Source organism: Canis lupus, chromosome 5 (genome assembly GCF_003254725.2).
Source record: "Canis lupus dingo isolate Sandy chromosome 5, ASM325472v2, whole genome shotgun sequence".
In the NCBI taxonomy this organism is placed as follows: Eukaryota; Metazoa; Chordata; class Mammalia; order Carnivora; family Canidae; genus Canis; species Canis lupus.
The window spans coordinates 33,425,148-33,450,769 of record NC_064247.1 but is presented as its reverse complement, the minus strand read 5'-3'; the positions used below and the strand labels follow the sequence as shown (position 1 = coordinate 33,450,769).

Genomic DNA, 25,622 nt, shown 5'->3' with positions numbered 1-25,622 from the left:
GTTCTGCTCTGGAGTTTCTGTCCTATTATAATCCTGTTTGTCTTTCTCCTTTCCTTTTCGTACTCCTTTCTTTTTTAGTGCCTAATTTTGTGTTTTGTTTGTTTAGTGCGTATATATTGTTTTCATACCCAGAGTGTGGTATTTCTGAAAGGTACATAATGTCCTGTTTGTGTATTCAGACAGTGAATGAAGTCTAATTGGAATGTCAGGCTCTCAGAGACATTATTTTAATAATATATCACCCTCCTGCCATGTGCCTTGGGGAAGATAAAGATGACACAGTGTCGCCTCCTTTATCAGTTCTAGAGGAGCCTGGTATCGGAGCCAGTTTCCAGATAGTTTGAAGTGAGCTCTTTAAGCACTAAAATTGAATAATATTTCCACATAAACATTTTTTACTCCCCCTCTTTGGCAGGCACGGGCTACTGATGATTATTTAACCTTGTTTTTAGATGACGTACTCATATTTGTGAGACTGAGTCATCTTTGTAACCCTAGACCTCAGAAAAGTACCCACCACGTGGGAGACACATATGTTGAATTATTTCTGATTTAAATGTCATTGTTATGCTCTGCTAACCATGCCATACATGCCGTGGGATGTCAAATGGAACTTCCATATTCTGATTTTCTTGGGGTTTTTTGTTAATTGGTTGGTTTTGGTTTTGGTTTGGTTTCTGATTTTTTCTTTTTGGCCGATTGGTAATTTACCTCTTATAAAAGTGAAGTGTAGAATCTGTAGCTTCATGACAGACTGTAATCTAATTTTCCAATGGAAAAGCGAGGTATATATGAAGATTCATTGAGGTGTAGATAGTTAATGTCTTGTTAATTTGACCCTGTACAAATTAAGCTCAATAAACTATGAACCAAGATTGCCTGGCCTTAGCTTTCTCACCCTTAATAAAACCCCTGTTTTTCTTGCCTCCTGTTGCCTTTTGGTCATGTGGTGGCAGAGAGAGGCTGGACTGGGTAAGTGAGACAAGGGGCTTGTCCACAGTGGGGAGGCCCTGAGCTGCCCAGGCCTCTCCAGGAGCTCCCCGGACATGAGAGCCACAGCCTGAAGACCCGAGTGGTCAGCTGGGGATGGGCAAGCACTTACTCTTGGCCTCAGGCCCAGGATCAGCTCAGAAGGAAGGCACACAGCCCCTGTTGGTGAACTTGAGGCAGAGCCTTTGGCCTTTTGTCCTCTCTCTACCCCTAGCCCAGGTGGCAGGTGTGATCCACATCCGAGCCTCTGGTTGTGACATAGGGAAGCTGCAGGGAGAACAGCTCTAGACGTGCTTCTGATCACTTAACTTCTCCTGGCAGGCCTGCATTCCCTAGTTGGAGCGTTAGTTAGTAACCTAACTGCAGGGTTCACAGGAGAGCAGTCTCTTGAGTGCCTTCTTGTGGCAGCTGCCAAGGGGTTCAGCCTTTATGAACACAGCTGTTGCTGACAAGAGCCTGGGGTCTCTGGGGAAGCGGGTTGTGGCATGAACACCATCAGTCCTCAGCCTTTTTCGTGTCCTCTTGCCTGTAGACTTGGGCACTCAGATCACCAGATCACCCAAGTCGCCCAGATAAGCAGATTGCCCAGATACGTAGATCGCCCAGATCACCCAGATCACCTTAAATGAAAGGCCTGCATCCATCCAGTGTGACAGACCGCCCTTTCCAGATGCCTTGGTCCCTCAGTAGGCTGGAGTCCTCTGGTTCTTCCACCACCCCCAGGGGCAGTTCGGCACCTTCTTCTTAGAAATCATTCTTAGTGAATTGAGAAAACTCCCCAAAGTGCTCTTACTGTCAATTCTGAATCAGGGTTATTTTGCTGATCAGGAAAGGTTTGTAACTTTTAAACTAATGGTCCTTAAAAATTATCAAGCACCTGACTGGGTGAATGGGTGGAGCACACAACTCTTTTGTGTGGTTTATATTTATCAGTGTTTACTGTACTTGAAATTACAGCAAATTTAAAAAATATTTCTCAGTTTGGTTGACAATAATAAAGCATTTATTTATTTAAATAAATTCATAAAATAACTGTGTAGCAAGTTAACATGAGCAAAGTATCTTTCATGAAAAAAAACTATTTTCTTTCCTTTTTTTCTTTTTTAAAGCTATACTTTACAGAGCAAAAAAATTCAGAGAAGTTTTACACTTTTGCAAATCTCTTTAACAGCCACCTTTTCAGATCATTCTTCTTTGATACTATACCAAACTTAACAAATGGTATTTTCTTAAAGATTAGTTGCAATGTGGAATCTGAAACTATATTACTGACCTTTCATACCTTCTATGCTCAGGAAAGAGTGACCATGAAAAGTGAATAACCTTATCTTTTCAACCTTCCAGTAATAGCCCTAGGAGGTCAGGAAGCATATGTGATTATGACCATTTTATCCAGGAGAGTGCCACTTAGTAAAGCATCTGTGGGAGACCTTCCTGTGGCTTAGAGTTGCCCATCCTTGGCTAGATTTAATTGGGGAATAGACCAGTTACTTCAGAGATGAAGGCCTCTATTCCAGTCACTGTATAGTTTCTGACTGGCTGATATGTTTAGGATTTTTTATTTTTAACCACTGTATTTTATTTTTCTTCTAGACTTACTCTGGACTCTTCTGTGTAGTCATAAATCCTTACAAGAATCTTCCAATTTACTCTGAGAATATTATTGAAATGTACAGAGGGAAGAAACGCCACGAGATGCCTCCACACATCTACGCTATATCTGAATCTGCTTACAGATGCATGCTTCAAGGTAACTGGAAGTGTTAGAGTCCTCAGTACTCAGTTTCTTAAATGTGATTTAGTATTTTTGTGTGTATCTTGATCTGTTCTCCAAAGGGCTTTACGCTTAAAAAAAAAGATTAAAAAGAAAAGAGGTAAATGTTTATTGCGGAAGAATATTGAATTCTTCAGATGAGAATGGGCAGTGTGGTCATTTTCTGGGGGAAGCAGGTAAGGATGATTGCGGCTTCATAGCTACATCACATTAATTTTTTCATTGAAAAGCATCTAGTTTTTACATACATTTGCTCTTTACCACATGCCGGTATGGTCACAGCTCTCTCACAGTATGTTTCAGAACCCACAGAAGGAGCCACAGGAGGAATGATAGAAAGAGTAGAGGCTTCGTTGGGAAAAGAAAGGTCATAAGATATTTCTGTCTTAAATACATGTAAAGGGAGCAACAGAAGTTAGAAAGCACAGGGCAAGTTGGTTGATGTCAACCGATTCCCTTTGGATTTGGGATGAATTATAAATCTGGAGTCATTCACTTGCATGATGGTGCATTTAGACATGGCATTTTCCTGAAAATCAGAACAGTTTTGAACACATTGCATATTATTGCTCAAAAAGACTGCATTGAACATAGGCCTTCCTAGTGCTGTGTGAGATCCCCTGTAATGACGCTGCATCTCCTTTCATCTTTTAAAAAAGAAACTTTTAAAAAAAAGTAAAATAAAATAAAAAATAAAAAATAAACTTTTTTAAAAAAATTTTCATTTATTTATCCATGAGAGACACACACAGAGAGAGAGGCAAAGACACAGGCAAAGGGAGAAGCAGGCCCCCTGCAGGGAGCCCGATGTGGGACTCGATCTCAGGACCCCAGGACCATGCCGTGGGCCAAAGGCAGGCGCTAAACTGCTAGCCACCCAGGAATCCCCTAAAAAAGAAACTTTTAAAGTGTCCTAAGACCTATTGGTTCTTATGAGATAGTTTGGTGATCTTTGGGGAACAGAATAGGCTGCCTCCTGCTGTCGCTGACTTGCGGTTCACGGAGGCTGGGTCTAAATCTGAGGGTAGCATGAAGCCATTAATCAAGAGCAGGTCTCAATCCCTTATTTCATGTTTTATATAGACGCTTCTTATACCAGGTCCCTTGGCAAATAGGAGGTCCTTCCCACCTAGAAGACTGTCATCGATTGGTAAGGACAGGTGAATATCCACAGTCAGCTCAGGCTAAGATGACATTTAATACTCTTTCTGATTCTCAGAGCCAGAGAATCCTAAGAAATGCCTACAGCTCTGGTGCATTGCTGATGGTGGAGAAAGGATGGTCAGCTTTCTTGCTTTCGGTTCTGTGTCTCTGTGAAGAAGAATCTTTATATATGCAGAAGAGCAATTTGTATGAATGAGCAAACTTTGCCTTATATAGGAGAAGAAATTGGAGAAAGGATACTCCTTCTCTAATTAAATCCATATTTCCTCATTGAAACAAGCATGTTCTCACAATTGAGATGGGTCCCTGAACTGTGATATCTAGGAGGGAAGTTTCCAGAAAGTGGGGGCAGAGTCCCATATACAACCCTAACTTTTCAAAAGGGGAAGAAGCTTCAGGCCACTGAGCTTCACATACCTGCCAGGAAGGATTCTAGAATCTATTGTTAAAAGTTGAAGAACAACACGAAAATATGCCCCACATTCCTTTAGCTTAGTGGGCAGGGAAATTATAGTGGACAGTGTTTGCTGAGAATCAGGACTTCCACGTAGCCTCCCACAGTCTCCTGTGATGTCCTCATGGCTGTTGGTGGGAAAGGTGCACGTGAGGTGCTGGTTGGTGATGGAGGTTGTCCAGCTTTGTCAGGGTGTCCACAAAGGGGTATCCCATTGGGACATTTTTCTCAGGATACTTCAAGATAAGGGACGCATGCATGCCCATGCAACGTGTAGATGACTTGAAACTTCCATGCCATAGATACATTTGAGGAAAAGAAACAATCTTAAAAATTATCTTGACAGGTTGAATGGAAAAATCGAATCTAACAAAACAGTTAACAGGGATTAAATGTTAATGTGCCATTAATGTTGCCAGACCAGCTTTATGCATACGAAGTGGGGAAGATGTGGCTTACCAACCTATTGTTTTCTCACTGATACCATCATTAATGCTAGAATGATATATATTGAATATTATTGTGTGCCAGGCGCTGGGCTAGGTGTTCTATGTGTGTGATAAAATCTACAACAGTCTTATAAAGTAAAAAGAATCACTGTCCTGCTTTTACAGAGGCACAAAAAGTTAAAAACTTGACCCCCGAAAGTATAGAGAGTTAGAGGTTATGAACTAGGACTTAAAACCAGGGCACTGTGACACATTCTTTTCCACAATAATAAAATTCCATATGAAGAATAAAAAGAACTGGTTAATAGTTTTGATTACAAAACAGTTGAAAAGTGTGACACAAAATGAAAACCGAGAAAAGCCCACTGTAAACAATTTAATTGCGTTCCAATCTGTAGGTGGGGGGGCTGCATGCTCATGGAGCACACAATACAGCTGAGTTGGGACTCGCACTAGACTAAATGCCACTGGGCCTGTGAAGAATATCTGAGAAGAGACCAGGGGACAACTCAGAGCACAGGGTCCCACTGAACAGTTTGTGTCTTGCATGCACAAAGCCAGAAGAGAGCTTCAACTTGTTTCCCTAAGTTTGGATGCTAGAGGATACCATATTAATAAAATGCAGAGTGTGTCTGGCACATAGTAGTTGCTCAAGAAATGTTCATTGAATGAATGAATGAATGAATGAATGAGGCCTCCTGGACATAAACTTGGTTGCAAAAATCACAGACTCCGTTCTTGTTAGATTCATACCTAAATAAAATATATACCCTCACCTAAATAAGGGTGTCGTGTTTTTTTAGCGTTAAATGGAACTTTAAATATAAAAATTTCCAACCTTGCACTGTTGATATATAGAAAGGTTTTTAAAATATATGTATTGGTGTATATATATATATATATATATATATGTGTGTGTATATATATAGGTATATATAAATATATATATATATATATTTTTTTTTTACAACTTTGCAAAACTCACTTATTCTGGAAGGTTTTTTTGATAGAATATTGGGATTTTCTGTGTAGATCATCATGTCCTCTGCAACTAGAGACATGGCTATGTCCTTCCCATCTTAGGCTTTGGACTTTTTTCTTGCCTTATACTACTGAATAGCTGTGGTGACAACAGACATCCCCCCCTTATTCTGGTCTCGGGGACAGCATTCAGGTTTCCACCATTACGGATGGTGTTCACTGTATGGGCTTTTTTTTGTACATGCTGTTTATTGGATGTGTGAAATTCTCTTTATCCGTTGCTTGCTCAGGTAGTTTAGATCCTGAGTGGATGTTGAGTTTTATCAAATGTTTTTTCTCCTTCTATCCAGATGACTAGGATGTTCTTTAGTCTGTAAATGCGGGGAGTCAGATTGTTTGCTTTTAGACGCTGAGCTAACCTTGCCGGGATAAATACCACCTGCTTATTGGGTGCCCTCCCCTTACCTCCCCCCGTGTGTATTGCTGGATTGGATCTGCTAACACGTTAAGGATTTTTGTGCCCTTGCTGATGACAGACATTTGTCATTTTTTTGTATTATGATGTCTCTGTAGCTGGAGGCTCAGGGTGAGGCTTGTCTCTGAAGATGGATCAGAAGATATTCCTTCCTCTTCAATTTTCTGGAAAGGTTTGGTTTTTTCCCTTAAATGGTGTATAGAATTCACAGGTGGAGTATGTTTTCTTTGTGGGAAGGTTTCTAATTACAAATTCAATTTTTTTTAACAGGTGTAATTGACGTATAACATTGTGTGAGTTCCACAAACTCAATTTCTTTAAAAGGCATGGGGCCAATCAGGTTATTTCTTTCGAAATGAGCTTTAGCAGTTGACATCTTTTTAAGAAGTTGTCCCTTTCGTCTTAGTTGTCAGAGTGGGCCTGTGGGGTTCAAGGTAGTTATTCGCAGATATTGGTAATTTGTGTCTTTTTCCTGATGAGTTTGCTAGAGGTTTATCAACTGTATGATTTTTCTCAAAGAACCAAGATTCGGTTTCATTTCTTTTTTCTTTTTCCTGTTCCCCACTTCATTGATTTCTGTGCTTTCTCATTTCCTCGCCTGTTTAATTTGAATTCGATATGCTCTTTTGTGGTTTTTTTAAGGTAGGAGCTGAGGTCATTGATTGGAAACCACTTCCACTGTTGAAATGTGATTTAGCTTGGTGTAGATTTATCGAGGAGCTGCATCTGTGATTCCTGGAAGGTGCTTTGGAAATCACTGAGCTAGGAGAAGAGTTTGTAGTCTTCAGAAGGCTAGTTGCATTTTTGAAAGTGAAATTGTCTCCCTTAAATAACAATATGAGGCTGTGGTTACATTTACAGGATTTTTGAGCTCAGTCATTGTGTGTGGTGACAATGCTTTCACCAGCCCTTGTAGGATGAAGGAAAAGAGTCGGGGGGTCACAGTCAGAGAGAATCTTGGAGGTGGTCAAACCCAAACCCTTACGCATGGGTAGGGAAGCGGAGACCCAAAGCCATACAAGACCAGACAGACAGACACGGAGGATGGGTGATAAGTCTGGCTAGCGGAGTTGTTTGGATTTGGGTTGGGCTGGGGGTGAGAAGCATGGAGAATGAAATATGGAGCAGGATTGAAGAGTAGGTGGTTGTGTAGGTCTGTGATTTCAAACAATAATAATAAGTACATACAGATGCAGGAAGAAAGCCATTCTGAACTAATGAGGTGGCAATTGAGTTTCGGTTAATTTTTACACGTTTTGATGTATGAACCAGTTTGGAAAAGCCATAAAAAAGTTAATGAAGTTCTATAGAAGTTGCTGAGACCTGGAGAATTTAGGGGCCTGAGGGCTCATATTTACAATGAATAAGCAAGGACTTGATAAAATCCTAGCATCCTAGGAGAAGAACCTGACGCCAGCAAGGTCGCAGCGCTGCATGTGTAGACGCGAAGTGAGTTTGCAGCAGAGAGGGAACCAGCACACAGGAGCTCAGTCCCCACCATCCTGCCCAGGGTAGGGGGCCCTCGCACTAACTCTCCCTCAGCCCCCCAAACAAGGCTAACCGTAGCCAGTATGGGAGTGAGGAAAGAAGACAGCCCAGTCTCAGGCAGCACCTTGTAGCAGGGGAGATACAGTGGCTGGGGAAAGCAGGTGGGTCTGGGGAAAGCAGGTGGAAGGAAGGGCTTGGCGTGGCCCCTGGGAAAGCCAGCCAGTAACCCCAGTAAAGGAGGCAGTGGTCAGCCCGGTCCTGGGAATGTCACCTGTGCAGCTGGAGGAAGGACTGCGGTTAAACATGCTCTTTGCAGAACTCGGTTTATACAAAGAATATATGCATGGGTTTGTTTATTTTAATAACATTATGGCAGAGCACACAAACTCTTTATTTCTAAAGGCTTTTTACGCCTAAACTGCTGAGACCCTCATTGGGTCCCCGGTGGCAGCCACCTGAGGCACAGCAGGCGCAGGAGGGAGTGACAAAAGATGTAGCTGGGCCCGGCCCCATGAGCACAGGTCCTTTCTAAGCAGTGGCAGCCTTGGTTAGTGGCGTAGACCACACAGGTGCCAGAGGCAGACACACAGGCCCTCAGCCCTCTGCAGCTGTGGAGCCTGGGTGGATTCCCCCGACCCCCCTCCAGGAGCATTTCTCATCTGTAAGATAGACATTTGGGTTCACAAGTGATTGGAGGTCATACATCCCACACTGCAGATTCATCCGTGGGCTAGACATGGATTTGAACTTCACCTTTTCATTTGAAAAATCGAACTGAAGACTCAAACAGTCATCACTTTAAAATCATGTTCGATTTTTTTTCCTGGTACATGTCTTTTATTTTGGGGGATGTGTACTGCTTGAACTTGAGACTGTTTAAACTTTATATCGGTGTCTGTCCACCTGCCACCTTCTCTGCTCAGAGTGTGATTTTTTGTTTTTTCCTCTTTTAAGATCAAGTTAATAATGATTCCTCTCTGGTTATGAGTGTCCTGGAAGCCTCTGTGAAAGGCAGTGGCTTCCAAACCTGACCCTGCATCAGAATCACCTGGGGAGCCTATTTACAGAGGGCATTTCGGTCCCTACCCCCCTGAAAATGATTCAGTAAGGGAGGAGCTCTGGGGGTCGCATCTTTACAGGGCTTGTGCATCAAGGCTGACAGGCATATAATAAGCCTTCGAGAAGCCAGGGCCCTCATTTACCCCTAGGAATCTGGCATTATCGTGAGCGAGCAAGACTGGGTTTAGGGCTACATAAGGGGGTGGGGAGCAGAGTTACTAACGTGATGAGGGCCTTTATTGCAGCTTTATTATATCGCATATTTGAAAAACCAGGCAAATGGTCACCTTGTTCTTTTGTTTGTTTTTTATAGATCGTGAGGACCAGTCCATTCTTTGCACGTAAGTAAATATGAACGTTCAGACTTGTTTTTGATTCTGTTGGAAACAAAAGCAATTGCGTTTTTTGTTTTGGGGAGAGGGGGGAAAGTTGAGCAGTAATTTGAAGAATTCGATGTAAAGCTTACAGTTATTCTAAGACTGAGATGATGCAGATTGCTTAAATCACTGTTTGGCTGTCACACCTGGTTTCTCTGACATTTCACAGTGTTTATGTGCGAAACTTGTGTGTGTGGTCCCTGCGTACACCTGTGGCCTCCTGCATGTTCCAGCAATGCATTCACGTTACCTGGTAAATGTGACCAGCAGTCATGTCCTTGTGAGCTGAGTGCTGGAGCACCAGGATCGAATGAAGCCGTATTGACAGCAGGACACCATTAGTTTGGCTTAGAAAGACCAGCCTGGCCATGGTGTGGGTGAAAAATGAATTGGAAGACTGGTCGGAGGCTGTTGGGCATTGCAGGCAAGGGCTGGCTAATGGCTTCAGGCAGCAGTGTGACCGCACCTGGAAGGGAGTGAGGAGACACACCGAGTATGCAGGGGGAGTTAGTGAAGGGGTCCGAGTGTCTTCCCCCCGCCGGCCCTAGGAGACTGGGTGTGGGTGGGGACACTGGCTGTGATGCTGCCAGCCTATCTTCCCATCTCTGCCCGCCACCGTGCTGCCTGCCTGGAGGTGGAGCTCAGGAGAGGGCTGCCCCAGGCACTGAGACCTGAGCTGTCGATGCAGGCCTGTGAGAGGGGCTCCTTCCAAGAGGAGGGAGAGAGAAGGCCAGGGGTGGAAAGACACATTCAGGGGGGCCGAGGAGGCAGGAGGGTGTGTGTCGGCAGAGCAAGCCCCATGATGACGGTGCATTGTATATGTCCTTCCAGCATCTGGGGGCTAAGAGGGAGGCAGAGGCCAGACTATGCTTGAGGCATGATGGGGAAGTGATAAAGTTAACACCCAAAACACTGAGTATAGGCCTGCTGCTCTCAAATAGCAAGAAGCATGAAGGGTGGTTGTGAGAGACAACAGAGTCTTGCTGTTCGCGGTGGAGTGTTTACTGGAAGAGATTTTTTTTTAACATTTTATTCATTTATTTGACAGGACAATTGGGGCGGGGGGAGGTGTTGGGGAGGGAGAGGCAGAGGGAGAAGCAGACTCCCCACTGAGCAGGGAGCCTGATGCAGGACTCGATCATGACCTGAGCTGAAGGCAGACGCCTAACCACTGAGCCCCCCCGGGTGCCCCTGTGGAAGAGATTAAATGGGGGCTTGAAACTTCTCATCCAATGGCTTCTGTCTTCAATGATGTCACCACTCCAATATCTGATGGGGATGCAGAGAGGTGGGAGTGCTGGCACCCGTCTGCTTATTGTGTACCTTCTCTCTTGGCGTCATTGGGCTCTGGGTTCTACAGGTCTGCTCCTCTGAGCACCAGGCTGCCCTGGAAAGACTTCTCGCAGCAGTTGGGTTGGTCTCAGCTGGGCGGTTGCACGGATCTGGGTCGGGCTGAGTGTTCGCACCTGGGCTCTCCCACCGGCAGCCAGCTGTGGGGATAGCCAGGTGCCTTGCCTTCCCCCTACGTCTCCTCCTGGGCACCCAACACGGTGCCACGACTCCAGGAGCAGCGGGAGGGTGAGCCCCGGCATGCAAGCGTCGTTCAGGTCTGTGCTCGCGTCACGTTTGCCAAATTCCTGTTCCCACGCCAGACACATGGCCAAGGCCAGAGTTGGTGTGAGAAACACTACGTTGCCGTGGACCGTCCTCCATCCGGTCCATCAGAACATGGAGTGATTGCCGTTCTTGCAAGTGGGGGACGGTGGAGGGAGAGAATGGAGAATCTTGGCAAGCAGAGTCATCCCAGGGGGATGTGGGCAGAGGGGAGTGGACAGATTAGGTGGGGGGCAGCAGGTGGGTCGGGAAAGAGTGCCAGGGGTCTTCATGGAATAGAGCAGATAATGCTGGGGACACCGGTGTTGGTGCAGGAAGGGTGGGCGTGCGGCCACGGGAGTGAGTGGCTGGAGAGGTAGGAGGTGTTCGTGGAATTGAGGGCGCCCAGGGTCAGGGGTCCGGGTGATGTGTCCTTGACATGCAGAGAGGAGGGTCTTGGCCACACGCATGCATGTAAACATGCACACACCAGTGCCGAAGTGCCAGCTCCTCATTAAGCTAAATGATTTCATCTAAAGGAGAGTCCTTTATTCCAACATAATATCCTTCTCATTTTGGGGGGATAAAAATTGCTTTCTTTTTTGAGACCAGAGTAGAGGTTTTTGTTTTTAACCATCTTCCTGGGTGAGAGGAGGAGGCAGGGAGGGGCAGGGGCTTTTTCCCATGCAAAGCTCTGGAAATGGCATGAGGGTAAGTGAGTGGGATGACTTTGCTCCTGACTCCAGTCGGGGGGGGGGGGGGGACAGGGGAGAGAGGGGTGGCCCTCACCTGGGAGGGCAGTCTAGGGCACGCTCACTGAAGAGGTAGAGGATGTGGGTGACTCTGCTCACTCTGGAGTGGGGGATCCCGGAGTCTGCAGAGAAAACTGGGAGTGGGGTGTGCTGGGGGTCAGACTATAGCAGGGTTTGGGGTCAGGGGAGGACAGTGTGGGGAGAGACTGTGAGAATGCAAAGTGACCAGAGGAGCCGATGTCTTTGGCACTGAACAAGCACAAGGACAGCTAGGCTGTGAGCCTGAAGGATTCCCACGAGTCCACGGGGGGAGGGGCCTGGGGCCTCTGGAGGCTGTGGCCGCAGCTGGCACCTCCTGGTACCTCTGGTGCATTGCTAGCTCAGGTGAGGCCCCCAGCCAGGTGAGTTTCCAGACCCTGATCCTTCTAACGCTCCCTGGTGGCTTCCTGAAGAACCAGTGTGCCAGGTGGATGAGGGCGATCCCCTGAAGCCTCCAGGCGGGGAGGACAGCAGGTGAGAATTGGCATCCGGCAGTTGTCAAGGTTCTGGTATCACTGGAGCATATGGTGTGAAGTAGGGTACAAATGCCAGCTTGAACTCAAAGTGCTGAAAAAAAAACCCCTACGTTCCTGTACAAGCATCACACAGTTTCTCATCAGCTCCTGTGTTTTAGGACTCAAAGCCCCACATCTCACGGTGTCCCTCGTTTCTAGTCACATGGTCAGACAGTTCTTTCTGTCTTGTCCTAGCCCCACACCTCACGTCTGGCCCATTCTTTTTTAATGTATTTTTTTAAAAGCTATTTATTCATGAGAGACAGACAGGCAGAGACACAGGCAGAGGGAGAAGCAGGCTCCATGCAGGGAGCCCAATGCAGGGCTTGATCCTGGGACCGCGGGATCATGCCCTGAGCCATGGCAGATGCTCAACCACTGAGCCACCTGGGTGCCCCATGTCTGGCCCATTCTATGTGGATCCCAGCAGACTTTGTGCCCTTTAGCTTCTTCTTCCCTCCAGGGAGGAAATCTCTGCAAATCGAGTCACACCTACATGACCCGTTCCAATCCACATTGGTTTTCTCTCTTTGGACCTTTCTTCACATTCACTACTGTTCTTGGTCCCTTCTTTGGGTCACCCGTGTCGTGTTTCACAACTAGGCCATAAGGGGGATACTCTGACTTCCTCAATTGCTTCTTCATGACCCCTGAGACCCTGGCACGCTATTCTGAACATAGTACATGCTTCAGAAACAGATAAAATTTCAAACGAAAGAACAAATCTAATGAAGCAGGAACCTAGATAATAGGCTACACTGTAGAAGTTTTAGGAACTGGTGAGGCTATGTGTTTTCTTTTTTTCTTTTTTTTCCTTTTTTTCTTTTTTAAATTTATGATAGAGAGAGGCAGAGACACAGGAGGAGGAAGAAGCAGGCTCCATGCTGGGAGCCTGACATGGGACTCCATCCCAGGACTCCAGGATTGCGCCCTGGGCCAAAGGCAGGTGTTAAACCGCTGAGCCACCCAGGGATCCCCAAGGCTATGTGTTTTCATGGGAAAACATTGCTGCTGCTGTTCTTAAGAGGCATGAGTAGAATGGTACGTGCCCCCCCCCCCACGTGCATTACCCAGCTCCCGTGATTTTAAAATTTTTACCACATCTTCATATTTTGCCCTTCTTAAAACTTTTGCTGATGCATTTCCCCAAGTTATTTTAAAAATTTCAATACTGTCCATGCTACATACCCTTTACTTTGTCAGTTTTCTCTCTATGCACACGAGCCCTTTTTTTTTTCTAATCATTTGCAAGTTGACTGCAGACCTCCTGACACCCCGGACTTCTCCAGCATGTGTCTCCCAAGGATGAGAACTACAGGCTGTTATCACCCTTAGAAGGTCAACATCAGTTTTGTAACATCTAATGTGGAATCCATATTCAATTTCCTGTAGTAGTTCTCAACGCATTTTCGTATAACTTTGAAAATCCACGATCCTGTTAAGGTTCACTTCTTGCATTAAGTCTCTTCATTTCAGTCCTGTATTCTAGAATAGTCTTCTCACTTTTTTTGTTTTTTGTTTCATTGGCTTGTGTTCTTTGAAAAAGTCAGTTATTTAGAACCTGATCTGCAAGTATCTTTTAAAGATGATCCATGGCAATGCAGTTTTGACATGGACCACCCAGAGCTCACTCCTCCACACAGTGCCCTGACTGCGGACCCCAGACATAAGTCGGTCCCAGGCCCCCTGTACCTCTGACCAGCTGGCTACAAATTTGGGGGTTGCTACCCCCTGGAGGTTGATGGTTCATGGGGATGACAAATCAGAGCCAGCCAGAAGAGACAGCTAGGGTGAGGTCTGGGAGGGTCTCAAGCATAAACTTTCCATATTCTCTGGATACTTCCTTTCCCTGCACGTCGATGTTTATCGCCAACCAGGAAGCTCACCCGAGCTTTGGAGTCCAGAGTTTTTACTGGGGTTTCCTGAAGCAGAATGATTGATTGAGTCATGGGCCATGTATTTGAATTCCATCTCCAGCCCTTCTCCCCTCCCAGAATGTTGGGATGATCTCACATGACTCAATGCTTCCAATCACTTGGTTGGTCTTCTGGGATGGCCAGTGCCCCTCCTGGAACTTTCCAGGGGCCTGCCATGAGTCCCCTCGTTAGCACAAGCTCTCAGGACCCACCATGAATGATGGAGACTTTCCAAGGACTTAAGAGGCTCCCTTCCAGGAGCCAAGGACAAAGACCAGTCCCGTTCTTCATTGTACACCATCAGTTAGAGTCACACAGGAATCTGAGTACTGGAAGCTTCTGTGGAAGGAGGGGATAAGGAAGCTGCATTCTGCTCACACACTAGGAAAGAAGAGAATTTGTGTATTCATGGTCTTCGGTGTCTTGGGGATCATAATAACCCCACATACAGTAAGCAGGGAGCCAGGTGCAAGACTCAGACCTCTCCCCTTGACTGGGCAGTTTGGGAGCTTGGATGACCTTTTTTTTTTTTATTATTTTAATTTTTTAAAAAATTTTATTTGAGAGGAAGCAAGCATGATTGGGGGAGGGGCAGGTGGAGAGGGAGAGAGAAACTCTCCAGCCAACTCCACACTGAGTGGATCCCAACTTGGGGCTCAATCTTGTGACCCCAGAGCATGCTCTGAGCTGAAATCAGGAGTCAGGCACTTAACTAGTTGAGCCACCTGGGCGCCCCTGGATGACTATTTTTGATGAGAATTTTTTTTGTAACGTCTGGAGGCAGGAAACACTCGGAGGGAATTACTGCTGTTGATATAATGAAAGGTTAGTGAATGCTAATTTACTTTTGTCACCAGAAGTGACCTTTGTGGGCATTTGTAATTAGGGTCATTTTAGACAGCTTTGTCATCAATGAATAGGTTTGGATATATGAGGTGAGTCTCCTAGCATCTGATTCTCTCTTCTTGAGCATAAAGTAGCAGTCAGCAAGTACCTTCTTTCCTTTTCTTCCCTTTAACTTAGTCCAAGCATCTTACTGTGAATATTTCAAAACATGACTCAAAATCCCTTCCACTTTAAGACCCATATATCCCTTAACCTAGGTCCTAGATTCATGTTTCACTCTATTTGCTGTTTGATACATTGTGATCTGTTCATCTTCTTTCCATCCACCAATCCATTTTGTTGTGTTGGGAGGAAAGTTTCTTCTTTTCCACCTCCTGTCCAGCAAGTGGGGGTTTGCAAATTAACTGGCCATAGATTAACAGGAGAAAAGACTGTTTACCTGCACACACCAGAGTACTCAGTGATGAGTATCTTGCTGAATAACCGGAAATAAAAAGGCATATGTACTAAACATGACAAAAAAGGAGAATTAGGTCTTCCAGGGAAAAGCATGGAGGGTTCTCTTTACCAAATGCTGACAAACCTCTGACTTAGCACTTCCTGGGTCTGTCTGTTCCCCCATCAGGACGCTCCCTGGGATGAATGGCAGCTGAATCTCAGGAGGCTCTGCTTAAGGTTAGGTGATGTTTCCTTCTGTTGGCTGCTAATCAGGTATTTTCCAGTTCAAAGTAATTTTTATACCACTTTGATGAGCTATCAATCCCTTCATTTGATTTATTTCAAGTTAAATTGTAGACGTCAGTACACTTCCCCTTAAAACCTTCAGTGTGTGTAACATTAAAGTCCAATATTTATATATTTATGTTTGGAGTAAAATTTGTATGTAATGAAATGCTTAGGTCTTAAATAAATACATGATTGCAGAGTTATTTGTGTAACCTGAACCTGTATTAAGATAATGTGGGGCACCTGGGTGGCTCATTGAGTGTCTGCCTTTGGCATAGGATGTGATCTCGGGGTCCTGGGATCGAGTCCTGCATTGGGCTCCTCACAGGGAGCCTGCTTCTCCCTCTGCCTGCCTCTCTGCCTCTCTGTGTCTCTCATGAATAAATACATAAAATCTTAAAAAAGAGAGAGCTAGAGAACGTGACTGTTGCCCTGAAGAAATTTCCCCAGCAGATCCCTACCCTCACCTCTTCTAGCCTTAGCACACTTCCAGTAATTCTTGGATGCCCCGGTTATGATATTTAATAACATTTTTATTGTTCATATCTATTATAAGCTACATTGTAACTTGAGAAATATGGAAATGTGAAACAATGTATCTCAGATTTGAGAGAATAGGATCCTTTCAGTGGTGCCTTTGAGTACCCAGCAAATAAAGAAATCCAAGAGTATATAACTGGAATCCTTTAAAATTTAGCACACAGCCAAGCTACTTATATTTCCTGTGTGAAATTAACTATTTAGTCAATTTTACATAGTGCTTATTTTTTTAATTTATTTTTTTAAGATTTATTTGTTTATTCATGGAGACAGAGAGAGAGAGAGAGAGAGGCAGAGACACAGGCAGAGGGAGAAGCAGGCTCCATCCCGGGAGCCTGACGTGGGACTCGATCCCAGGACTCCAGGATCGCGCCCTGGGCCAAAGGCAGGTGCTAAACCGCTGAGCCACCCAGGGATCCCCTAGTGCTTATTTTCTATTAAGTACTCATGTTTGCATAGTATCACAAAGAAAAATATAGTTGGAGGCAACTTTTTTAAAGATTTATTCATATTAGAGAGTGCCAAGCAGTGAGAAGGACACAGCAAGAGAATCCTCCAGCCAACTCTGTGCTGAGTGTAGAGCCTGATGCAGGGCTCGATCCCACAACTCTGAGATCATAACCTGAGCTGAAACCAAGAGTCAGACATTATACCACTGAGCTACCCAGGCACCCCAGAAGCAACTTAAAAAAAAAAAAATCGATACTTAGGTATTAATTAGATATCAAAGTTCTCTCTAAGCTTTACCATTTTAATCACTTACTCTCTACTTTTCCTCTAAAAGGACAAACCTCTTCATCTCTCCTCTGGTCTCATCTGCCTACTACCACCACCCAGCCTTTCCCTCTGCAGACTCAGGCCAGACAGTATAGACCTCCACTTAGGGTCCAGACCCCTGCACGGTCCTTGTTCTCCTGTTTCACCAAGGTCTTTAGTGATGATGTTCAGAGTTTTTCTTATCATGAGAAAGCCGTGTTCTCCACACTTGCATCCCAGGTCATCAGCAGTGAAGTCCTACTAAGAACGTGTCCTCATGTTGACTTTCCTCTCATTAGCATTGAAACTCACAGGGCAGTCACCTTGGTAAGAAAATGATTCTGTTCTCTAAGCTCCCTTTTCAGGGGATCCCTGGGTGGCTCAGCGGTTTAGCACCTGCCTTCGGCCTGGGGCGTGATCCTGGAGTCCCAGGATCAAGTCTCACATCGGGCTCCCTGCCTGGAGCCTGCGTCTCCCTCTGCCTGTGTCTCTCCCTCTCTCTCTTTCTCTCAGTCTCATGAATAAATAAATAAAATCTTTAAAAAAAAAAAAAAAAAAGCTCCCTTTTTAAAGAATAATTTGTTTAGAACTAACTGCTGGTTAACTCCGGTTTTTCCTCAAGTTATTTGATCATGTAACAATTGTAATTGCTTCACATCAGCCTTCCACTGGGACGTGATGAGATTTATTTTCTGTTAAGGAATTTTATCCCGTGCAAATACATTAAGTGGTGGTGACCAAGCCAGCCTGGGTTTAGAACCATTAGTTCTTGCTCTGAATAACCTGCATTAAAAGCTTTAACAGGGAAGCCTGGGTGGCTCAACGGTTGAGCATCTGCCTTTGGCTTGGGGCTTGATCCTAGGGTCCCAGGATCGAGTCCCACATTGGGCTCCCCGCAGGGAGCCTGCTTCTCCCTCTGCCTATGTGTCTCATGAATAAATAAATATTTTTTAAAAATAAAAGTAAAAGTTTTAACATAACTCAGAAGAATTGATGAACTAGCTAAAACCCAAAAATAGGCCCCATGAATGTAGTGAACAGATCTTTGACAGAGGAGCAAAGATAGGCCCTTTAACAAACAGTGCTGGGACAGCTGGACATCCACATGTTAAAAAAAAAATCCAGGTGCAGGCCTTACACCCTTCACAGAAATGAACTAAACCCAAACTATAAAGCTCCTATAAGATAACATAGGAGGAGGCGCGCCTAGGGGGCTCAGTTGGTTAAACGGCTGTCTCTTGACCTCGGCTTACGTCTTGATCTCAGGGTCATGAGTCCAAGCCCCACCGTGGGCTCCACAGAGGGCGTGGAGTCTACTTAAAGATAAGAGAGGAGGAAACGTGGATGATCTTGGGTCTGATGATGCTTTTTTAGATACAACACTAACGTCGTGATCCATGAAAGAAATAATAAGTTGGACTTCATTACTATTAAAAACTTGTCGGGCTGCCCGGGTGGCTCAGCAGTTTAGTGCCACCATCGGCCCAGGGCCTGATCCTGGGGACCCGGAATTGAGCCCCACGTTGGGCTCCCTGCTTCTCCCTCTGCCTGTGTCTCTGCCCCCCCCCCTCTGTCTCTGTCTCTCATGAATAAATAAAATCTTAAAAAAACTTGTCTGCAAAAGATAATGTCTAGATAATGAAAACAGAAGCCATAGCCTAGGAGAAAGTATTTTCAGAAGACACATCTGATAAAGAAGATTGTTATACAAAATAAACCAAAAACCTCTTAAAACTTAATAAGGAAACAGCCCCATTAAAAAATGGGCCAAAGACCTTAGCAGACACCCACTAAAGAACATAACAGATGGCAAAAGAGCCTGTGGAAGGGTGTTCCATGTCCCGTATCCTCACTACACACCTACTAGAATGGCCAACATCTGGAATGTTGACAACCCCAGATGCTGACAAGGATGTGGAGCAACAGGAACACACACTCATTCATTGCTGGTGGGAATGCAAAATGGTGCAGCCACTCTGGGAGACTATTTGGTGGTTTCTTATAAAACTAAACATACTCTTTTTTGAGAGAGTAAGCGAGGAACAGAGGGAGAGAAAGAGAATCTTAAGCAGGCTCCAGGCTTGATGTGAAACTTGATGTGGGTCTTGGTATCATGACCCCAAGATCATGACTTGAGCAGAAATCAAGAATTGGACGCTTTATTTCCTGAGCCACCAGGCACCCCAAAATTAAGCTAATGACCCACCAATCACACCTCTTGGTATTTACCCTTTGGGGTTAGACTTAACGTCTACAGAAAAACCTGCTTTGTACATAATTACCCAAACTAGGAGGCAACCAGGATTGCCCTTCAGTAGGTGAATGGATGAACTGTGGTACGTCCAGGCGGTGGAGGCCTAATGAGCTCTCAAGCCATTGGAAGACCCAGAGGAATCCTAAATGCATATTAGTAAGTGAAAGAAACCAGTCTGAGAAGGCTCCATACTGTCTGATTCCAGCTATAGAGACAATGAGTACAGAGGGTGTGGGAGAGAGAGGAAATGAACAGGCAGGGTACAGAAGATTTTTATAGGACAGAGAAAATATCCCATATGGTATTACAATAGTAGACCCAAGTCGTCACCTATTTGTAGGTGAGAATGTACAACACCTGGAGTGAACCATAACAAAACTATGGACTTTGGGCGACCATGATGTGTCCGTGTAGTGTCATTGTTAGTAAAAAATGTCCCATTTTAGTGATGTTTATAATTGACACTGTGCATGTGCAGGCACGAGATAGATGAGAAACCTCTGCCTTCCTCTCAGTCTTGTTGTAAGCCTAAAATTGCTTTTAAAATATACTTAAAAACAAAAACAAAAAATGTCTCAAGCAACAGTGTGGTGTAGTTGAAAAGTCAAACAGAAGTCTGGTATTCTTTCTCATACCCTGAGCTACTCTGTGACCCCAGGCCCAACCGTAGGCTTCTCTAGAACACACTTTGCTTTTTCTGATGATCCTTTGCCTTGGAAGTACTCAAGTCTGAAAACTGGGGAATTTTTAGATATTCTAGGTACATCTCAATGATAGCTTAGTTCTGGGGGTGGGGGATGTAGGGGGATAAGTATGCAAATCAACTGGTAAATAGAAGTTTAAGATGTTCCCAGCAAATAGGCCAGGAAAGGGAGCTAACATCTGCAAATGTTCCCTCCATTCATCTTTGCAGCAGCCCCGTTAGCCCCAATCACATGTCGCCTTATCCCAGGCTGACCCTAATGTTAGTGGGATGCAGGACTGGAACCTGTGCCCATCTTGACCACAGAAACCTCTGCTCTTGCTCATGAGCTGCTTCCTGGCAGAACAGGATTTTGAAACTGGGGGAAATCCTTAGCTAATGTCCCATGGGTGATAGGAGCTGTTGGTTTTCCGGCAGAGGTCGTCTGAAGCAAGAACTTCCAGTGCAGGGTGTTTTTGGAACTGGGCTGGATTTGATGTATCTCGAGAAGACCAACAGAAGCAGTGAAGATCTGGGCGAGGAGTTTCTTTCTGGGGAAGGGCACCCATGGTCCAGAAGGGACTCAGAGAAAGACCTCAGGATTGATCACGTGTTGACGATCTGCTTCCCTGCTTCTCAGCACTGTTGGTTTTTAAATTTCATTTTGGATTGTGCACCTGAGAAGCCCCGAAGGCCATAGACCTCTCTAGAAAGCTGGAATACCTCCAGGCTAGAAACCCCTGATCTTCGGTGTCCCAATGTCCTGCACAAGATGCAGGTATCCCATCCTTCAGGCTCCCTGCTGCGCTCTCTCGTTGAATTTGAACCTCTTCTGCATGGACCAGCCTGAAGCCTGCAGTGTCTCCAGTGTAGACCTATTTCCTCAGTGGATCTTCTTTTGTTGGTGAAACCAGATCAGATCTTTTTGTTGTCCTTGCTCTTTGCAGTCCTGTTCTGTTGCTCTCCTCTCTGAGGATCCTCCTAACTCACTTTCTCGGGGAGACCTCTGCCGAGCTTTCTGTTTGGCTCCCTCTCATCTTTACTTAGGTTCAAGCTGCTTTTATTTCTCTGCCTCTGCCTGGGATGGATGTGCCGTTTCCCTTTATAAAAAGATCGTTTCCAAGAATTCTCATACTGTGCCTTTGATCCTGCCATCTCTTTCATATACACACTGGGGATGGTATCTGGGTTGTTGTTTCCAGGTTTGTTTTTTGTTTTGTTTTTTAATTAATACCTTCCTCCTAAAAAAAAAAAAAATACCTTCCTCCTCCCCATACCTAGCACTATTACCTTTACTGAGAGTCTTTAGGCCGGGGCAGCGCTGGGCTCCTGTGTGTGCTCTCAGGCCTGTGAGGTGCTGACCTCTCCTTGAAATAAGCTGAAACCCAGAGAGCCAGAAAGTGGTGGACAGGACTTGGATCTAGAGGGGTCATGTGGACACCATAGCCCACATTCTCAGCCATTCTGCAGACACTATAGATTCGTAAAGTAATTCGGGGCTTCATAACCCAGATTGACTCCTGAGCAGTGCGGGGTAGCCGAGTGGGCAGGAACTAGAGATGTCCATCAGATGCTAATTATGTGCCTCTGGTGGGCATGGTTCTTCAAACAATCTCATATGTTAGAAGCTGCTGTCCAGGGGTACCTGGGTGGCTCAGTGGTTGAACATCTGCCTTTGGCTCAGGTCATGATCCCGAGGTCCTGGGATCAAGCCCCACATCGGGCTCCTTGCTCAGCGGGGAGCCTGCTTTTCCCTCTGCCTGTGTCTCTGCCTTTCTATGCGTCTCTCTCATGAATATATAAATAAAATCTTTAAAACAAATAATCTCTCCACATTTTAAGATGGGGAATATGAGGTTCCCCATCTCCCCTGTTGGGAGCTCCCTGGTAACAATAGGTCTTTGCAAGTAGTGTCTTCTCCATCAAAGTTTCCTTAGACCTGAAATATAAGAAACCGTAGCAGAGATTATAAGCGGGTGTTGAGGCACTGCCCGGTGAGTGTGACAAGGAGGGAAGAAACGTGGTCAAGACACCCTGAATCAGCGTGTCCGAGCGACAGGAGTTAGCTGAGCAGCCACACAGGCAAACAAAGCAGAAGGGGAACAATCAGAGCTGTTTTCGAGACAAGGCATCATCAGCTTAAATGAGAGGCTCATTTCTTCGTGTAACAGAAAAATTATTTGTTTGAAGCCAACTGCCAACATCATGATTAGCCTGGAAATGCTAAGTGTTTTTGAATAGAAGTTAACAAATCCAAGAAAACTGCTCTCCTGGCTCTTGAGAAATCACGCTTGAATAAAATCCGGATTCCGCCCCCCATGCCTGGGGCCCCTCCCACCCGCCCCCTTCCTGCCAACCGAGCCCCTGCAGCTCTCTGCCTTGCTGGTACTTTGCACCAAATCCTACATTTCCAAGTGCCCCCACCCCTCAGTTCTCAGCAAAGACCTTTGACCTTTGCATTCCTGTCTCCATCTGCGTGATCACGTGATTGGGGTGCCCCCCCCCCCATTTCACTGGCCTATTCTCCCTATTTAGGAGTCTACCAGACCATCGCATCTCCTCTCTGCACTCCCTCTCCAGCAGCCACCTCCTTGTTGCCTTAACGGCCTTCCTCAGATCCTGCTCTCCTTGTTTGTTTTTGTGGTTTATCTTCCATCTGTTCTCCTGACCTTGAGCTCTGCAAGGTCAAAGACTTTGCTCCTTGCCCTGGCTCTTGCACTTAGAAGCTTGCCCACCGTTGATTTCTACTTGTTGAAATGAGTGAGTGAAATTATTACCTTATCCCGGTACCAGTGAATAGCAGGAATAAAAAAAATATTTAGAAAGAGCCTAGGAGGGGCGCCTGGGTGGCTCAGTCAGTGAAGCATCTGCCTTTGGCTCAGGTCATGATTCCGGGATCCTGGGATCCAGGCCCACATTGGGCTCCCTGCTCAGCGGGGATCCTGCTTTTCCCTCTGCCACTGCAGCTTCCTCTGCTTGTGCTCACTCTATCTCAGATAAATAAAATCTTAAAATAAGTGGATTCCTAGGCTTTTTTTTTTTTTTTCAATTAAACTTGTAACAGGACCTGCATTCATTTTATTCAGTGATATTTACCCAGCACCTACTGCATTGGGCGCTAGGATTTCAAAGATGTAGAAGACAAACATGGTCCTTGCTTGTTATGAACCTAGAAAACACAAAATTTACCTGAGAGATAGAGATGAAGACCTCATATCTCCTTAAAAAAAAATGTATTAACGTAACTTCAAAATTCTACCTCTTTTTGTGTGTGTGTGAGGCAAGAGAGGGAGGCATAGCAGAACAAAATTATTGAAGTTTATCTGAAAAGATAAGCTTCAGAGATTTTTTTTAAAAAGATTTTATTTATTCATGAGAGACACAGAGGCAGAGACATAGGCAGAGGGAGAAGTATCTGAAGGCAGATGCTCAACCACTGAACCACCCAGATGTCCCTGTTTTTTGTTTTTTTAAAGAAGAGCAATGATGGCTGCTCTGGTTAGTGCTTCTTCAAAACTACTGCAAAATGATTCTGGACTTGGAATAAACTGTATGTATAAGAAGTAAATACAAGCTAACATTTTGGATCACTGGATAATGAGCATCTTTGTCAAGCATTGATACTGGGATGTGGGCTGAATCATTTAGGGGAAAAAATTAGATTATATTTTTTACCTCAACTATAATTTTTTCCCCCAGATGAATTAAGGATTGCATTGTAAAAAGTGAAACCATCAAAGTTCTGGAAGAAAATACTGATGGATTTAAGAATAATGGGTGTTACAAAAATAATATAGATGATTATAATCTTGGTGCAGAAAAGACCTTTTTTAAGCATGAACAACAGGGCAAAAAAACCTTAAAATGTGGTCAGGGCACCTGGGTGTCTCACTGGTTGAGCATCTGCCGTCAGCTCAGGGTGTGATCCCGGGGTCCTGAGATTGAGTCCCACTCGGGCTCCCCGCAGGGAGCCTACTTCTCCCTCTGCCTGTGTCTCTGCCTCTCTCTGTGTGTCTCTCATAAATAAACAAATAAAATCTTTAAAAAGTAAAAAATTTGGTCTATTTAAATACATACAATTCAAAACTTCTAGATGGTAAAACACACAAGGGGACTATTTTTAATATAATAATAGATGGTGGTTAAAGAGCTTCATATATAAAATATGCTTATAAACCTGAAGTAGGTTATTTCTAGAATCTTCAAATCTTGGTAGCTAGAGAGACTCTAATAGAATTCCTCCATTGTATAGACAATGGCATGGAGGCCCAGAGAAGGTAGTTCCCTTACTCAAAGCTCTCTTTGCTCATACCCTCTGCAGTTGAGATAGTAGGTATTGGGATACAGAGAATTGAGATAATGCAACCAGTAACCCTGAAAAATTTATGTTATGGCCAGTTCAAATAGTATAATTCTGAGTGTATTTCCAAGGAAGGGTCAGAGTTTATTAGAAAAATTAGACTTTTTAAAGCCTTGGATAAAACGAGCTTAGAGGATTATTAGCCAGCCATGTGTATAATACTTTTGGGTTTCTGGTGCTTTTCTTCTGTTTTCTGGGAGTTTTTGTTTTTTTTCTTGGGTTTTTTTTTTTTTAATAAAAAACCTAATTAGATGTTAAAATTGTTATTTTAATCCAAATTTAGATTTTTATTGACTATGAAGATAGATTCACTTTATTCAGATCTTAGGGAGCCTTAAATATTTGAACAGAAAGGCCCTAACGCACCACTGTGCCTAGCAGCTTACCTGAATGTCAAGGTCAGTCCTTGAGCAGAAATAGAAATCCTTTGAAATGTGCCAGTCTGGTTTTTAAACACAAAGCAGATAAAGTGGTGGCATGAAGTCCAAGTTCATCACAAAATTCATAGTGTTATTGCATACTGGTGGGGTGCCTGGGTGCTCAGTGGTTGAGTGTCTGCCTTTTGCTCAGTTGGGTCGTGATCCCCGGATCCTGGGATCAAGTCCCAAATCAGGCTCCCTGCATGGAGCCTGCTTCTCCCTCTGCCTGGGTCTCTGCTTCTCTCTCTCATGAATAATAATTTTTTTTTAAATAAAAGAACTTTCACTTCTCTGGTGGAACCCCCCACCAAACTCCTAAGAAAAAAACTGTTGTGAACTTTATCCTTATCCTGCCTCCATCTTATTGGCATCTTCCAAAAAAAAAAAAAAAGGTTGGGTTATTTAATACCATTTTAAAAAGAATAATAATTTTTCTAACCTGTGCTGGCAGGTTTTTTTCCCCTGACTTCCACAGTTTCCCCTGACTTCCATGGTGCCAATTCTTATCCCAAGTCCACCTCATTTTGCTAGTTATGACTTGGGAATGTGTATGCTCTGCTTTCTTTAAGGCGGCCTGTGTACTGTTTTCTTGCAGGGGCGAATCAGGTGCTGGGAAGACAGAAAATACCAAGAAAGTCATTCAGTACCTTGCTCATGTTGCTTCTTCGCATAAAGGACGGAAGGACCATAATATTCCTGTAAGTTTTTCTTCTGTTTGTTGAATTCATGGGCTTACTCTCTTATAATTTCAGAAGCAAGCGTAAGGAGGCCCAGCATTCTGGTGGGATGACAGCTCCCTGGTCTCCTCCACTCTCACTCAGACACCTCCCCCTGCTCAGAAGGGAGCACGCTGACCTGGAAATTGCTATTAACTGGGTATCCGAACAGGCCAACTGGAATTAACGGTTCTAGCTTGAAACCTAATTTCTGGCAAAGCTGTGGGAAGAATTGTTAGCGATCGATAAGCAGTGCTTATGAAAATTTCTTATTTCCACCAAAGGAGGGTCCTCAGG

General features: G+C 44.6%; 1 protein-coding gene across 9 annotated transcripts in view; it reads left to right on the top strand.

Moving 5' to 3' along the window:
- Positions 1-25,622, top strand: part of MYH10 (myosin heavy chain 10) — a 121,707-nt gene that overhangs the window by 18,381 nt on the left and 77,704 nt on the right. For all 9 annotated transcript variants that reach the window (XM_035717129.2, XM_049110201.1, XM_035717125.2 and 6 more), the window contains 3 exons: positions 2,584-2,740; positions 9,148-9,175; positions 25,205-25,307. In XM_035717129.2, the coding sequence (XP_035573022.2) occupies positions 2,584-2,740; positions 9,148-9,175; positions 25,205-25,307 (288 nt within the window). The remainder of the gene's footprint in view (positions 1-2,583; positions 2,741-9,147; positions 9,176-25,204; positions 25,308-25,622) is intronic.